The 16,003-nt window shown below is 38.4% G+C and overlaps 1 protein-coding gene across 1 annotated transcript; it reads right to left on the bottom strand.

Moving 5' to 3' along the window:
- Window positions 1-7,240: 7,240 nt before the first annotated feature.
- On the bottom strand, window positions 7,241-15,290 carry LOC148732240 (uncharacterized). Its single transcript, XM_088758265.1, has 6 exons — window positions 15,130-15,290; window positions 14,058-14,329; window positions 11,052-11,242; window positions 10,211-10,317; window positions 9,826-9,949; window positions 7,241-9,169 (listed from the first exon to the last, which is right to left on the bottom strand). Exons 1-6 carry the CDS (start codon window positions 15,246-15,248, stop codon window positions 9,092-9,094), a joined length of 891 nt encoding a protein of 296 aa, XP_088614391.1. The 5' UTR covers window positions 15,249-15,290; the 3' UTR covers window positions 7,241-9,091.
- Between the last annotated feature and the right edge of the window lie 713 nt (window positions 15,291-16,003).

The raw sequence follows: 16,003 nt of genomic DNA, 5'->3' as shown, positions 1-16,003 counted from the left end.
ATTGACGAGAAAATGTACTGACAGAATAACTGCTTTTTATTCTTGTAACTTTGACGACGGCTACCTGGAGTCCTTCCATTCTTCAAGAGTATTCCATTGAGGAAAGCAAACTAGATTCTACATGTAAGTATTCCAACCCAGTCATTTATTGCCTTTCGCCTCAAAACATAATTTAGTCACTTTTCTGGCTGTGTTAAGCTCCCCTATAGTTAATTGTTAACTGAAGGGCGACTTAAGTATTTGGACGGGACTCGCTAGCAATTCAAGGTCCTTGCAACCAGCGCTCGAAATGTTGTCGAAGCGAACGCTTCGCTTAGTAGCTCCATCTTGTGACTAAAGAATCATGACTCCAACCAACCGTGATGAAATTCACACCTAGAATATGGACGTTGTTTCATATGATCACTAAACGACAGCCCCAACGTTCTCTCGCGCAACGAAGATGCCCGCGCTTTAAAGTTCCATGTGAGTCCTGTTTATCAAAACACTGTGTCTCTAATACCGCAAGTTTGCGCATATGTGTCTGCCATCGGTTCTCTCTCGGGTTCCGTTCGCGTTCAATTCTTTTTTTCTTGTAATTCGGAGATTTGTGCGCAATTCAAGACCAATATATCCTCAAATGTAGTACCAGGTAAATTTTTGTGGAAGGGCTCTTCTTGTTGTCGATTGCCATGTTTACGCAGTTTTCATGTTGACCTAATAATACCTTCATTTACCACATGGCCAACCTTGGAAGATTCGCCGTGTTGCAGCTTTGACGTGGGTCATAATTTTGTCGTAGCTTTGACACGTGTCAAAATTTCAACTTCATCCCTTTGACATACAGTTTCAGTGCAACTACGTTATTAAATATTAAAGTAATAACGAAAACGCCAGCATAAAAAAAGCATCGGCCTCTGACAATCAAACAACACGTTGTGGAGTGTCTTTTATTTACCTCACGATCAGTGTGAAATACGTGGTGATGTCTTCAGTCTATGCGCCAAGCTTCGTACCATGAGATATTCGGTCATAAACTAGACTGCTGCAGCGCAAATTTGTTATGTCGGGTTTAAGTCGAGAATCAACAAAGCAAACCGCGGCACTGAATTTTGGAAAATGAGTCGGTTTTTGGCTAAATTATTTTGTCTTTCTGGCTCGTTCGTTCCAACAGATACACGGGAAAAAAAAACTCTGAGGATAATTTGGTTTATAAAAATTTAGGTCAATTGGCCATCGTAGAGATTTTCTACCGCAGACGTTTCGAGTGTTAGCCCTTCGTCTATCTGACCCTATCTGCTTTGAGACCTTTTTGATACACTTTACAGTTAGCCCGCTAACTTTATCCTCTGCGGCAGGCGGGCCAAATACGCTTTCATCTGTCGTCCCTGGAAATGATGAAATCAATATCTGCTCGGCGTAAGCATTAATCTTATTGGCTACGTTACTCAAAATTGAAAGTTGAAAATTACCAGTTACACGTAAGGATAAGCCTCTTGTAATGTTGTTGAAGAGCATTTTCAAGGATTGATATTTCGAGTATTTTTAGGTTTACCTTGTGTTTTATTAAGTCTCGCCTTTTCGCCCCTAGGTACTATTTTGGTAGATCTACAGTTTTGATCATTTATTTTTAATGTGTGCTTGAACTTGGCTCAGTTCTTACCGTGCTAGACATTTTAATCGCTTGTTATGGCTGAGGATAACTAGTTTGCCAGGCGGTCATGTTTGGGTAGGTAAAACTGACCTTGAGTTTTACCCCCACTGAATATCCTGTTTTGGAAATTCCCACGGTCAGCTAACCCAAACATGTCTGTGATTTTTACATTAAATGAGAGGGCACTCCTCGCTGAAGTTAGAAGAGAAATAACTGTGGTAGTAGAAGGTAGTAGCAACAATAAAAGAGAAGAGAATAAAAGGAGAAAAGTTTAGAGTCTTGGTACCTCTTGTTAATTCGCTAAGCGAGTGGTAAAAGTCCACAACAATGTCAAATTAACCCAGACGTATTATATAGCAGAAAACTGTCTTCGAGGGAACAATGACTGACACCGTCACTCGCTAGACATACAGAAAACTTGTATTCAGGGAAGTTAGACTGGAGAAATAGGTACGATTCCGTCAAAGGATTTCCTATCTGTTTACTTCAAGTGTTCGAATGATGTCATTTCAATTGTCTCGTTTGTTCTCCCTTAATCAGGGTAAACCCAGTCTCGTGCTCGCACAGCGCGACTTTTGCATTGCTCGCAGTTCTATCGTTTAGTCCCTGAATAATTGCAATACAGAGTTTGTGATCAACTACCATTTCAGTTTTAACGTGTCGACCAAGTAAAAAGCAAACGGACGCAGGGATTGAGGTTCGCAGGGAAAGGACTTTTAATTATGGTTTTTCTTTTGACTTGGGGCCTCCTCTAATCTTGCGTGCGCCACTTTTTCATAAATTCTCCGCTGCCTGAGATCGTGTAGGCTCGATTACCAGCCGCTGTTCGGGAACCGGAGCCGGCGCTCCTCCCCGAAGCTCCTCCTCCTCCTCCTTCGTCTCTTCTCGGAGAGGAGCGAAAATGATCGGACCCGAGAGAGCGGCGGAAATCGAGCCCAGAGATCGTGGGCAAAGCTATAGATAAAGCCTATTTACTACAGGACTTGAGATTGTTACCACACAAATAAGAATCAGTTTTAATTGTTATACTGTACTATTTAAACTTAGTTACTTAGTTTCTTATTATTTATTTTTAGAACTTTTTGTTAGTTTTTAATTTAGGGCTCCTATTGATAACAGATATACCTTTAAGTATTTCTGAAGGGATTACCCTAGTTAAATAAAGGTTTACTACTACTACTACTACAGGCAGCCCAAGCGTATTGTGCGTGATTTTGGGGTGTAAAGGTCATTAACGGGAATACCTAACAATTTCAGATAAAAAAAAATTTAAAAAAGAAATAAAGAAAAAGTAAAAAGGACAATTAAGCGAGAAATATAACGTGTCAAGTCTCCTTACCTTTTTTCCGTAGCTTCTTTGTCGCTTACCATGCTTTTGACGCTGTTTTGGCGACTTTCTTTGGAACGAGTGTTGTGCTATTAGAGATCTTAAGATCGAGGTTTGGCCATCTTACCGCAAACGGCAAACCGCGGTTTGCCGTTAGCGGTTTCACGTTAGCCGTCTGCCCATATTTGGGACTTAAGATTCGCGGGTGGTAGCACTGATGAATTATGAGAAATTAGTACGAAAACAAGATGGCTGCTGCCCGAAGGTGATATGTGGATTCATGTGTTTGTTGGATTTTATTGATTACTTAATGAGAGCAGAACACTAAATCTTTGATCCTCTTTAAATTAGGCAAGACCGCAAAGATTTGCTTGAAATTATGCAGCTGGACGGTAGTAGTTCTGAAGGTTCGTTGTCGAGCAATGAAGATTTCGATTTCTTATTTCTTGAAGCAGCTTTGTATGCTTGGCCAATTGAACAGAGCCATTAAGGAAACAAAATAAGCATTCATGCTTTCACATATCATCGGAAATTGGCTTTTGTTTAACCTCAAAGTAATCCGACCGGCATAACAGTTTTAACAACAAATAGCCGGCCGCCATGTTTGTTTTCATTCATTCGTCCACTTCTATTTTAGCGGAGAAATCGTCTTCAAAATTACGTTTCTAAGAAAAAGAATTCGATAATTAATAAGCGAAAGAGTTCTTGGGTGCAAAAAACCTTGCAGTAAATCACTTACCTCTAGAGCGTGGTCCAGCCGTGCAAACGTGAACCTGAAACTGCAAACCTGACGGCAAGGCACTGGTCACATGCCTTCTTGACGTTCGCAGTTCGTGGGAAATAGAGAGTTTTAGATTCACGTTTGGTGTGTTAACCGCGAACCTCAAACCGCAGATAGCGGTTTGAACAATAGGAGTTAGAAGGTTTGAGATGTTTAGTGTTTCAGATCGAAATCGAAGTTTTTAGTAAATACAAACAAGATAACCAAGCAAAGTCCAGACAGTTCACCGTTATGCACTTGCAGCAGAAATTTTACTTGGAGCACTCACGGAAAATTTTGTGTAGACTGTCAACCGACCTCTTCAACGATCTTACATCTTCGGCCCTACGTTTTGAAGCAAGCACTCCATTCGCTCCCTGCAGCCTCTTCCCTTCAGTTAAACGAAGTTTTCACCATCACTGAAGGCTTCACTGAGTCTCTCAGCAATTTTGTCCCACTCGACCGGTTTTTCGGGTCTGTGGCAACTTACTTGTCTCGCCACGGTAAGTCTTGTTCCACAAGCGGCCAACAAAATGGAGGCATACTTGAGAAAAATCAAGAAAAACAGCAATATCTTTTTCATGCTAGGGTTCCATTTGATTTCGAATAAACAAAAACCGGCACAGAAATGTTTACTGGTCCCAAAATCGGAAGTACCACCACACATCTTCTTTATCAGAACAAAAGTAGTACGCCGCCATCTTGAATTACCAACAGGATGAAAGTCCTTCATTTCAAACACAAATTGTGGCCTAAAGTTTGGTTTTCTACCGTCCTAAACGCATGGGCCGAAAAAAAAACAAACCTCAAATGACATATATTTACGGGACATACGTGAAAAATTTCGAATAACAAGAAGAAAAGCGCCAAGGGAGTTGACCAACCTGAAATGCCTTTCCCGAAGTTGAAATGTGAACCGCTAACGGCAAACATGACGGCTGGAGTCTGGTCACGTGACTTGTAGCGGTTTGCGGTTACACGTTTTAAGAAACAAACGTGAATCTAAAACTCTCTATTGCCTAAAAACCTCGGTCTTAAGGTTCCTATTATTGGTAGCACAACACGCGTTCCAATAGCATTCTAACTCCTTATCTTTCTGTTATTACTTCCATAGCTCTCAGTCCACAAAGGTTAATGGTGGCAAGATTAACAAGGAATTACCTCTTTTGGTCCGTCGTAACAATCATTTGTGTCTTTATAATCCTACCACTTCGATTGTTCACTTCACCCAGGTATGTTTGATCGAGGAATTTGCCCTTTTAAGAATTAAAATTGAATAGTAGCAGCCGTGGCTACTTGTACATCAACTTCAAGTGAGAAATGTAATTGTGGTGAATTAATGAGAAATTGCTTTGATATGAATGGTAGAATATTACTTCCTCATAAGTTAAAACACTGTTAACAAACTCATGATGTATTGACTCGCCGCCCTGCTCGCCAAAGAAAGCCAAGAGAAACTTCCATCTTCTTGTAAACTGAACTGCGTGCTCTTTAAGCATGTGCATTTTGGGTGGAAATGTAGCTGTCTGGAAGTTAGTTCGGAAATATGTCATCTTCCTCGACGTCTTTTTCCACGCTTATGCCGAAATTGTCTTGAATAAACTGGACATTCGAAGAGCAAAGATAGCTGGACTCTTTATAACCTTTAGATTTAGCTAGTTTTTCCCCACAGATTCGGCAAAGGTCGGCTAAATACTTTGTGTTTGTTTGACATGATGTGACAGTGAAGAAATACCCAGATATTAAAAACAGTCGCCACGGTGTTCAGCGAAAATCTCAGTCTGAAAAATTGTTAGCTGAATACCTTTGCTAAATACAATACTAATTAAAAATGGTACTAGTGTTAGGAGGAAAACTTCCAAAGACACAATATCGTGATTCAAACTTCCCTTATTTCGTAACAAGGAACGCGCGCCATGATTCACATGGACCAGACGCAAGGCTACGAACTACGCAACTCATATTTATAGAGTAAGAGTAACGCGTAGGCTGTACAGCGAAGCGTCAGTGAAGTATTAACTGAGATATTAACGTGAAGCTTAATAAGTTAAATAGATTGCGCGGTCGCCAAGCTAATGTCCAGATATGAAGCTCTGAAAGCGCCGCAATGATAGCCTCCTGCGGAGACGTTCTTTTAGGCATCGTCACGCAATCATTCCTCCCCCACGTGGGGGAGGAATGATTGCGTGACGATGCCTAAGAACGTCTGCGCAGGGGGCTATATTAGAAAGATTGGCCTTGATCTCTCGCGTGACAACCGTTCAACGGATCGCATTAGATTTTGTCATCTTTTAGCCAGAACTCTTTTAAAGCTGGACGCGCTGCCTATTGCGGGCCAAGAAAGAAACTTTGAGGAATTAAACTAAATGGATAAAGCTTTAAGATGATGTATATTTTCGTTTGTAAATATATCATACATGACCTTTTTAAAAGCCTTTAAATGGGTCATAACACCAGTTCAGCGGTTCGCATTGCATTTTTTGACAAAATAGCCCGAACTCTTCTAAACCAGGACGTGCCGCTTATGGCGGGCCAAGATAGAGAATTGGAGGAACTAAAATAAAAGGATAAAGCTTTAAGATGATGTATATTATGATCTATAAGTATATCTGGCAGACCTCTTCATCGGCCACTTAAGTTTATTTATTACAATTTATTTATTTATTACAAATTCACTCCACAAGAATACACAAACAATTAGTATTAATTACATTTAAGGTTAATAAAAACCATAAAAGGAAAAATTGTGGAGGAGACAACCAAAAGCGATGACGCACCATACAAGGGATGCCCCCCCTAATTAAAAAAATAATAAAAAATGAAAAAAAAAAATTTTTATTACAATTTATTTATTACAATTTATTAAAGTTGACCTTTATTTTACCTCCGCGAAAGAGACGCGAAGTACTTTATTTCAACGGGTCACTATTCAGACTTTACGTACCAACATAACAAGATATTATTACTTTCCAAGAGATGAAAGGACCATCTGCTGGCAGACAAAATTTAAAAGCGGGATTGCATCCCGTTGTAGCGTACGAAGTTGAATAATTTTTCATTGCTTTACGAGGGGGACAACGGCCATTTAGGCGTATTTTGAACTTTTCGATTTTACTGATAAAAAAAGCGCGATAGAACTTTATGAAATAATTTTCGAAAAAGGTTCATTAAAAAGTCCTTTAGAAAAAGTAAAATGAATTACGAAATTTTGCAATTTTCGGCAGATTCTCGATACTATGGTCATTTAGATTTATGGTCATTTAGTCGTGCTGTTGACGGTTTGTAGATTTAGGTCCTCGATATTGTTTGTTTACGATTGCTCAAACGTGTTTTACATTAGCGTTCGTTTGGTTTTTTGGCATTCATCCCTCCGAAGACCGAATTGCTCCAGGATTTGCAATTTAACTCAGAGCAAAACCTAAGTAGAAGTACAGATTCACTAATGCTGCAAATCAACGCGATCGAGCTTTAAACTGACCTGGAAATTTGGATTACAAAGTCGCAAATGAGACTCAAAATGTAGCGATATATTTGGATTTTATTGTAACCCATTGACATAGATTCTTCTTGAATACCTATGTAAGGATTAGCGTACGCTATACATACATCAGTGAATGCACAACTATGATTCCTATGACCTGTTCACTATTTAGGGGAAAAAGAAAATGAATTTTGCAATATCTAATGAACACAAGATTGATTACTGCCCAATGTTTTGTTCCTGAAGCTCCAAGTTTTAAAGTAGTTCTTGGCACGGGACAAAATCGAGCATCATAGCAGACTGGCAATTCCAGTACTTGACTGGGAGCTTCTTCCGTCTACAAAACCCACTCTCCCATTACTGTATATTAGAGCACGAAGAGTGAGTGAATGGTAAACGGAAAAGCCTTTTTATGTGCGGTTTAATTGGCGATGAACGAGGAAAGCTATTTATACTATTTTCCGTCTCAAGCCTCTTGCGGCTTTGGGCCCGTTTCGGCCGCTGGATGCTTCAAAGCGCACACAAAACAGTTAGTTAAGCACGCTACAGATGAATCAGTCATTAGAAGATTACCATCTTGTCATACTTGATCCACTCCTTCATTACTTTCTATTATTAGACTTGATAACATAATAAACATAGCACACATCGTCTGATTGGTCAATTCAGTTTCCAAGCGGATGCATCATCAGGTATTTGAGCCCGCGTATAACTAGTTATGTCATAAAAGCAATAGAACGCATTGATAAAGCCACCTGGGATATTGGGAGAACACGAGGAAGGCTGTTTTATCATAACACCAGTTTTCTTCGAAACACTGGCTAATTCCTCGTCTTCTCGGATAAGAACCTTAGGTCTCGGATAAGGACGGTAGGTCCTCCTCCAGGCTTAGGGGTAGGAGACGTTAATTTTCCACGCACGAGATTACTGTGTGGTGGATGTCCTCCCCTAGGATGGGATGGGTGGGTATATCTGCTGAAGATGGGCTGTATTGCCCTTTACAAATTAGTTAGAATTAGATACAACCGAGACCGCGGAAACACAGTCCTTTAACTCCCAGAAGAGATTTACATCTAACTTCTCCCTACAACATCCATACACTATCCAGCAAATAGGTAACGAGAATACTTAAACTTATCAGTTAGAAGGTTGTCTTGATCTTACACCGGATTCTTGCAAGAAATTTAAAAGGAAATGTTAGGAAAAGTTAGAGGCGAAAATTAACAATTAAATCTTAGGAGTTGAAGGGTCAAGCTAAATAAAATCATCAGGCCTGTTTTATCAACGGCTACAACTAGGAAGGAAAGTCGTCTTTCTAACAAATGATTGAGAACTATTAAAAAAAACGTCCTAACTTACAAAAGCTTAGTGCTAATTCTATGGGGTGTTCACTCTATCGAAGCTAGAAAGTTTCCATACTGTTCACTTATCCCCCTTTTTCTTAACAAGAACAAAGCGAATACAAGCTCACACAGCGAGCGCAACACGTGATGAGGAAGTGAACTCAAAAGGAACTTGGTTGAGAAGAAATTTTTTATATCGCTAATGCAAAGTACCCCACCCCTAAACCCCCCTGCCCCCTTCCCCTCTAAGATCACCACTCCTCGCCTTCCCCTATTTCGGTCGCGTCCAACTTTCACGCTTCGTTAGAATGATTTACGTACTGTAATATCAAGTCTGCAAGGTGTAACAATTACAGAGGGGACTGGCCACTTTTAACCCTTTCATTCTTAATTAATTCTCATGTTCCTTCATCTAAATTACTAGTTAAGCCATTCTTTTAATGAATTACTTCTGGAATTACTAAGTCCTTTCTAGCTACATATCGTGAAAAACCCACTAGAAAAATAGCGACTTTCTACACTTCAAGACCTAAAATATTGGGTTGGATTACATGGAATCGTAACTCTGTCGTGAGGTGGACATCTCAGAACAAGTGATCTTAGCAAGGGCAAAGGAAAACCCATCCTGAAAAATAAATTATTGATTAAAAGTTTTTCTTTCTAGCTAAAGCGTGGGGCTACACAAAGCAAAACCATGAAGGGAGGTTCACAAACAGAAAAGAAGATTGCAAGTGAAAGGGTAGTACGCCCCTCTCGGAGTAAATATTAGAGAAACAAACAAAAGAAAGAGCATTAGGAGCAGTGTATATGGTGAGAGAAAATAATAACTCCTTTTATAAAGTTAGAATCATTGGGTCCTTCCCTGAGTCAATGACTTAAACTACATAGATTAACTGATATCGTTTCCAGAGAATATACCCTCAGATCATACAAAAAAACGAGTCCAAGAGAGCATGAATTGACAGCCCAAGGTCGTATTTTAAAAACAAAATCCATGTACAAAAAATTGGAAAAGATTTTCCCTCTTTGGTTATCATCTGCTTCTTCCTCTTCTTGTAAAGTAAGAAATTCCCTCACTACCAAGATGATAGACAAGTCTACTTTCAGAGGCCTGAACACAAAATTGTCCTTCTCAAACAAGATTTCACCCATCTTAAGAACCACAAAAATTTGCTCCTCAGAACACAAAACTTACCATTTCATAAAGACTCCCAAAGATTCTTCACACCACACTACATTCTTAGCAATATTTTTCATATCAAGGACCAAAACAGCTCTTACCGCAATTAATCCTGGTAGATCTGACCAAAATTTGGAATTGGGGATCATTTCCTTTCCTGTTTTCCCTGCTCCTTTATTTACCAGTACTCCAACCACACAATACAAAAACAATCCAGGAAAGAATCTAGAGACATTCAAAAACAATTCTGATTGTAATTTAATGATTATTTTTTCAATTACATGTAATTAATTAATTTTCTGTTGTGAAATATGCACATTTGTTTGTCCTTGGAGCTTGTAGCTCACAGTTTTCATCCGGCTTCTTGGAACAGATCGTGTCCACTGAAAAATATCCGAGCATATTTTTGCACCAAATGGAGGCTATCGTTTACATGTTTCCACCCTAAATGGGGACAAATCTTCAACATAATAAATTATTACTTACAAAATAAGCATTATTGATCCAACACTCAGAGGTTTTGAAGGTTCGCCATTTCCTCCTCCACCCCCTCCCCCTGAACAAGCTCCATCATAGTCAAACACTATCCAAACCTATCACAAAAAGGAAAAACAGCCACACACACTATAAGAATTCTCTAAAATAGTACATATGACTTTATCATTCTTAAATCAATGTGTAATTATGAAAATATGACATCAATCACATTTTGAACCCAAAGCTAAAAATCTGACCTCAGTTGCATCTATGTGATAATAAGTTTTATCAACTTATTTATTATCTATTATTTATTTAAGGATTTGTACCAAGTACTGGAGCAGAAACAATAGGACATGGGTCCCCTACGAGGTTTAAGCTCCAACAAACCCACCCATCCCACCCCAGGGGAGGACATCCATCACACAGTAATCTCGTGCTTGGGTTTTTCACGTCTCCTACCCCTAACCCTGCAGGAGACGGGACCTCCATTTATTCATCCCTATCCAAGAAGACTAGAATATCTAACCATTTCTTGATGTTATAGAAAAGTAGCATATTCTTCTCAATTATTTTAAGACCTTGAGTGTTGGTCCGCCCGGGACTCGAACCCTCTATCCAGCGCTCTATCCATTGAGCTAACCAGGAGGCGGTACTGAATTTTATATTTCTTGATTCTGGGTCACAAATAAAAACTCAGGGTTTCAAAGGAAAAAAATTCATCTTACTTTGCAGGAAAATAAACACCAGAAAAACCCCACACCAGCTACAATTTTTCCATAGCATTCATTCATTCAACTTAAAAAGCATTTTACCAGTATATACAAAATACAGCTTTTAGCCACTCTACCTTTCCAACAGAGTCCACCGTCACATTGTTTGGAGGATATGTGACCCTATTTTTACCACTTTCATTATCAGATCTTTTCCATACAGAACTTTTGTTACACTGGAACTTGATTGTAGCTTTGAAAAAATGAGGCAATATTGATCCCTTGACTAGCTCTCCTAGTTCATAGTTTACGGTGAAGTAGTTCCATTCTAAAAGCAAAATAAGGAAATTATTTGCTGGAAGACAAGTTGCCTTCACTATTGGAACCCCAGGAGTGACTAGCCATTTAATTTCTCCCTAAATATAACCTCCAAATCTCACATTAACCCTTCACGCCCTAAAATCAGATGCCATATTCTCCATACTCTTCTATATACATTTCCTTTGAAATTGATGAGAATTTGCTGAACAATCTAAATTTCTTCTGTTGGTGACCATCTGTCTTCAATAAGAGGTTTGACAGAGTAAAGATTAATGACCACATTAGTTAATGGAAAACAATGGAACGTGGCTGTCTCAGGGTGTGGCACTTGGACCTCTAGAGCTAGCCAAAAAGTAAGAATACTAGTGAGTTTGTGCAAAATAATTCTGTGTAACGTCAGGTTAATGTCAAAGTAACACAAGAGTTACATGTTATCACATCTAACTTACTGCCACCTTGTATGGAATTATTGTAAGTCATCCGATAGTAGAAAGATTGAGCGGATACAGGAACGCACAGTACAGGCAATATTTAAATTGAAGACAGAAAGGTATGAGGAACCTGCTGACGGGCAAAGTTACTGACTTTATACAACATATGTCTATATGATACTGCCACTCTGATGTATAAGGTTAAAAACGATCTTGTTTCCAGACGCCTATCACGACTGCTCAAAACTAAGAACTCTCAATACTACCTAAGAAACTGGGACTTTGAAATACCTCATTTTAACACTAATGGTAGAGTTAAACACACAGTCAATAAGATACCAGGGTCTATATGTCTGGTCAAAACTTAGCGAGGAATTAGTAATGGTAATTGAACTGAGTGGAGTTCAATTTGGGCTGAAATCATACACGTGATTTCAAAATCAAACGAGTGCACAGCACGAGTTCGATTTGAAAACACAAGTATGATTTCAGAGCAAAATTGCACAACACGGGGTTCAATTACCACTGTATTACATTCATTTTGAAATCGCCCAAATACTGGACTTGGTCAATTGAAATATTTTACTGATGCAGTACCGAGCCAGTTTTTAAATAAAAAGTGGAACTGGAAATGCTTTAACATCTTATTTTGTATGCAAAACAGAAAGACTGACATCATGTGTCAAAAACTCAGTCAAGTGTAAAATTAGGCGATTTAGAGCAAAAAATGGTGCGATTTGTGAATAAATCACCCCAATTAGAGCCAATCAGATTGCAGGAACCACCAGTGATTTCAAAATGGAGGTAATAAAGGACAAAACTAACCATTATGATATTTAAGACCACAATTATAAAAATTGACCTCAGTCCTCATTGACAACAAATTATAGCAGTTGCTGCAAACTATGTAAATCAAGAACAGAATCATTTTATATTATTTCATAGTATATATTATTATCATAATGCTTTAAAAAAAGTATTTTAACACTTAGTAATTAATTTTTAAACACTAGTTATTAGCCATTCACTTTAGTTAGGTGTACCCAATTAGCTAATCTAAAGTTTAAAACATTGACAAAGTTTTCATTCATTCATAAATTTCCTTTATTCTCATGATCGTAATGATTGATTCAGCTGTATTATTGAAAAGAGAAATTGGATGGTGGTAACTCAAGAGTACAGTATGGAAAATATGCAAACTGATTTTACGCTGTAAGGGTTGAAAAGAAACAAGTTAATGCATCCACAAAATAAGAAAGGTACCTTGATTGAAACACCAACTACCACTTATTATCTGTGTCATTCCGTAAAGTTAAAGAAAATTGAAACATTCTCAAAGTGTATAAATTCATATCGTACAAAGCCATGACTTAAACATAACTAGATGGCCATATTGCCTGGGAAGCCCAATAAGAACAATATTAGACTCCAAAGTATTTGACTCTTACATGTACATCCTAAGACAAAGGATTTGACACTCATTTACCTTGAAAACCAAAATGAACAACATCACTTTCTAATACATGTAACATTTAAAAATACTTCAAAACTATTGTATTTAACAATTATTTGCCGAAGGCGAGGTGAATATCGTCAAATAATCCCTGAGATGAAGTCGAGGGGATTATTCCACAATATTCAACGAACCTGAGGCGAATAATTGTTTTAGTATAATTTCAGAGCTGAACAACAGAGAAATTTCTAAAATCATAACATTTTAGTAACATTTATTAACATTTTAGTTCAACATTTTATATAAACCACGCGGAGTGGTTTATATAGCGTCATATAAGGAACCGCTCGACCAATCAGATCGCTGGAAACTCTTTGTTCAGCTCTGAAACTATACTAAAACAAATTATAACATAAATCACATAAAGCCCATGCCCTGATTAGTCATTTCAGTATCTACTATTTTCCCATGGCTGTATGCTGCTGACATGAGCAATTGTTTTCAAGCAAGCAAGGGAGCAAATGACTTGTTCTGCAATAAATTGTTTTCAATGTTCAGGGCCGTAGCCAGACTTCAGAAGAAGATGAGGCAAGTTTTGGTCTGGCATGCATCCCCCAGAAAATGTTGAAATCTAGAGGCTCAGAAATGCTCTTTCAAGCATTTTCCGTGGCACTTTTCTTTAGAAAAGTCAATCTTGGGCAAGTGTGGAAGCTCACTTTTTTATTGCCGAGCCATACTGGTGCAAAAAAAGAAAAAGGAAAAGGCCAAAATCAAGACGAGGCAATTGCCTCATCTTCCCTCATGCTAGCTACAGCCCTGATGTTATAAAACAATTGTAAACTGTTGAGTTATGGATGCATTTGGGAGGTTTGCTAAGCACTCAAGTAGCTTGAGTTGCTCTCAACAAGCACAATAAAAAGAGTAAAATCCAAGCTAACCTGAATCAAATTTGACATCTCTGTTTGGGTTAAAGGCACCAATTCTTTTTGGCAGAGTATAGAGGGTCTTGTTGTCATAGTTACGTCCCCAGTAAGCGACCTTGTTGGTCAAACAAATTCCAGAGTTTTCAGTGCAGAGACTAGGAACTGGATGGCAAATGGAGAAATAGAAAACACAGGTGGAAGTGACATTTGCCCCACTGGGACTCGGTGGTTTGAAAGGTTTGCATCCAACCATCTCATTAGGCACCTCGAATGTCCAAAAGTTTTGTCTGGAAATTAGATAAAAATGCACATCATCAAATACAATCATGTAATAACATACATTCTAACTGTATTCAACTAAGTGTTTTGGCTAACATTTTCTTCGCACTCTTTGGCAATTAACCCCTTTTTCAGCTACAGTAAGAGTGACCAGCAACTAATTTATCCTTACAATATCAGCCCTGAACCACCCATTTAAGGACAGGAAAAATGAGAAGCTCTTAATTATTGTGTTTAACAAATTATCCTTATAAGGACCTCTAGAAATGTAAAGAGAACAGTATGGAGAACGTGCGCACTGATGTTACGGTGTAAAGGGTTAATAAAAATTCTCGCTCCTGTAAACAGTACACCAGCATCGCGAAATTTAGCTTATATAGTAGAGCACGAAGCCTGCCCAGTTTTTATGTTACGGTAAAAACAAATTGACTTCGTGGACACGCAAAAATTAGATCGAAAGAGATAATTGTGGATAAGAACATTATAAATGCAAATTTGGACGGAGGGAAGTGAAAGTTTGCTTACGGATGGAATTACTGCAGAATACCGGATCAGTATTATGTTTGTGCATTGCATCAACCATTGAGAAGTGGGTTGGCTAATAAAATAACCGCGATAACTACGTGTTCCAACAGAAATACTGTATTGATAATACCTTGCAATGATATAAAAAACACGTGAACTTTGACAATATTTATGCTTATTATTATAACAAGTTCTTCCTTAACGTGTATATAATACCAAGACGGATTCAGAACACCCTCAAGCTATTGATCTATACGATAACCTCGATTGATTTTCCACCTACTCTTTCAGAACATCTATGTTCTTGTCGATTGGAGCGCATGCTTTTGAAGAAACTTGTTCTGTCGTGAAGAAAATAAAGACAATGAAACCTATCAATAACATATTACTCCCCCACGCCATTTTGCTAGAGATGAAAAGAAAAGTGGTTTCCAGACTCCCCCGTGAGCGCCGAAAAAGCACACTTCAAGAGAGTGCTCGAGTGTACTTTTGATTCGGCTATAGATCGAATGGACCGTGGTTTTTTAATAGACAATTTTTTTCCCGACATATCTCAGTAATTCAAGCAAGGTGACAAAAAGTGAGCAAAAGTTTGAAAATAAAGTCTTCTTAGGGACAAAATTAATAAGATCTGGCTTCAAAGGAACTGTGATTTGTTTACTGATTGATTGCTCTAATTGTAAACCACACCCACAGGTTCTGCTGTATTCTTGAGTCTTCTGGAAACAAAACAAGTCACCCCATAGTCCCTGTTTCAGTTGGCTAAATGTTGTACATGAAATTAAATTTGGATTTTTTTAACATCAAACCGGAAATTTCATAGATATTTTCAACATTGCAAAGAATGGACTTTGAATAATATGCACCGATTTGTGGAGAGAGAGAAGGAGAGAGAGAGAGAGTGGTCAACAAAAATTGGGCAGCTGAAGAAGGGACTTAATCTCACCATATCAGCTCTCCAGGGATTGTCTTTTTTTTCAGACCCATTTTCTTGTATACCCACTTGCCTGTGTTACTCGCAATTTCTGCTCATGGATTCGCAGTTTATCTCCTGGTCTCCACTACTGTTTGTTTAATCTTCTCGATGTAAATCAATTTTGATAATCTCTCTTTAGAAAAAAGCATGTCCAATAGATTTTCTTCAAAGTTTGGATCGC

The sequence above is a fragment of the Stylophora pistillata genome, chromosome 4 (assembly GCF_964205215.1).
Source record: "Stylophora pistillata chromosome 4, jaStyPist1.2, whole genome shotgun sequence".
NCBI lineage: Eukaryota > Metazoa > Cnidaria > Anthozoa > Scleractinia > Pocilloporidae > Stylophora > Stylophora pistillata.
The sequence above is the reverse complement of the archived record's forward strand: the minus strand, read 5'-3'. Positions and strand labels throughout refer to the sequence as shown.

Excerpts from the sequence above, each read along its gene's own strand:
- LOC148732240 (XM_088758265.1), bottom strand. The coding sequence starts at position 15,248 with ATGGCGTGGGGGAGTAATATGTTATTGATAGGTTTCATTGTCTTTATT. Across the intron at positions 10,318-11,051 it reads CGGTGGACTCTGTTGGAAAG|GTTTGGATAGTGTTTGACTA; the intron begins GTAGAGTGGCTA and ends TTTTTGTGATAG. Across the intron at positions 9,170-9,825 it reads ATCTACCAGGATTAATTGCG|GATGGGTTTTCCTTTGCCCT; the intron begins GTAAGAGCTGTT and ends TTTATTTTTCAG.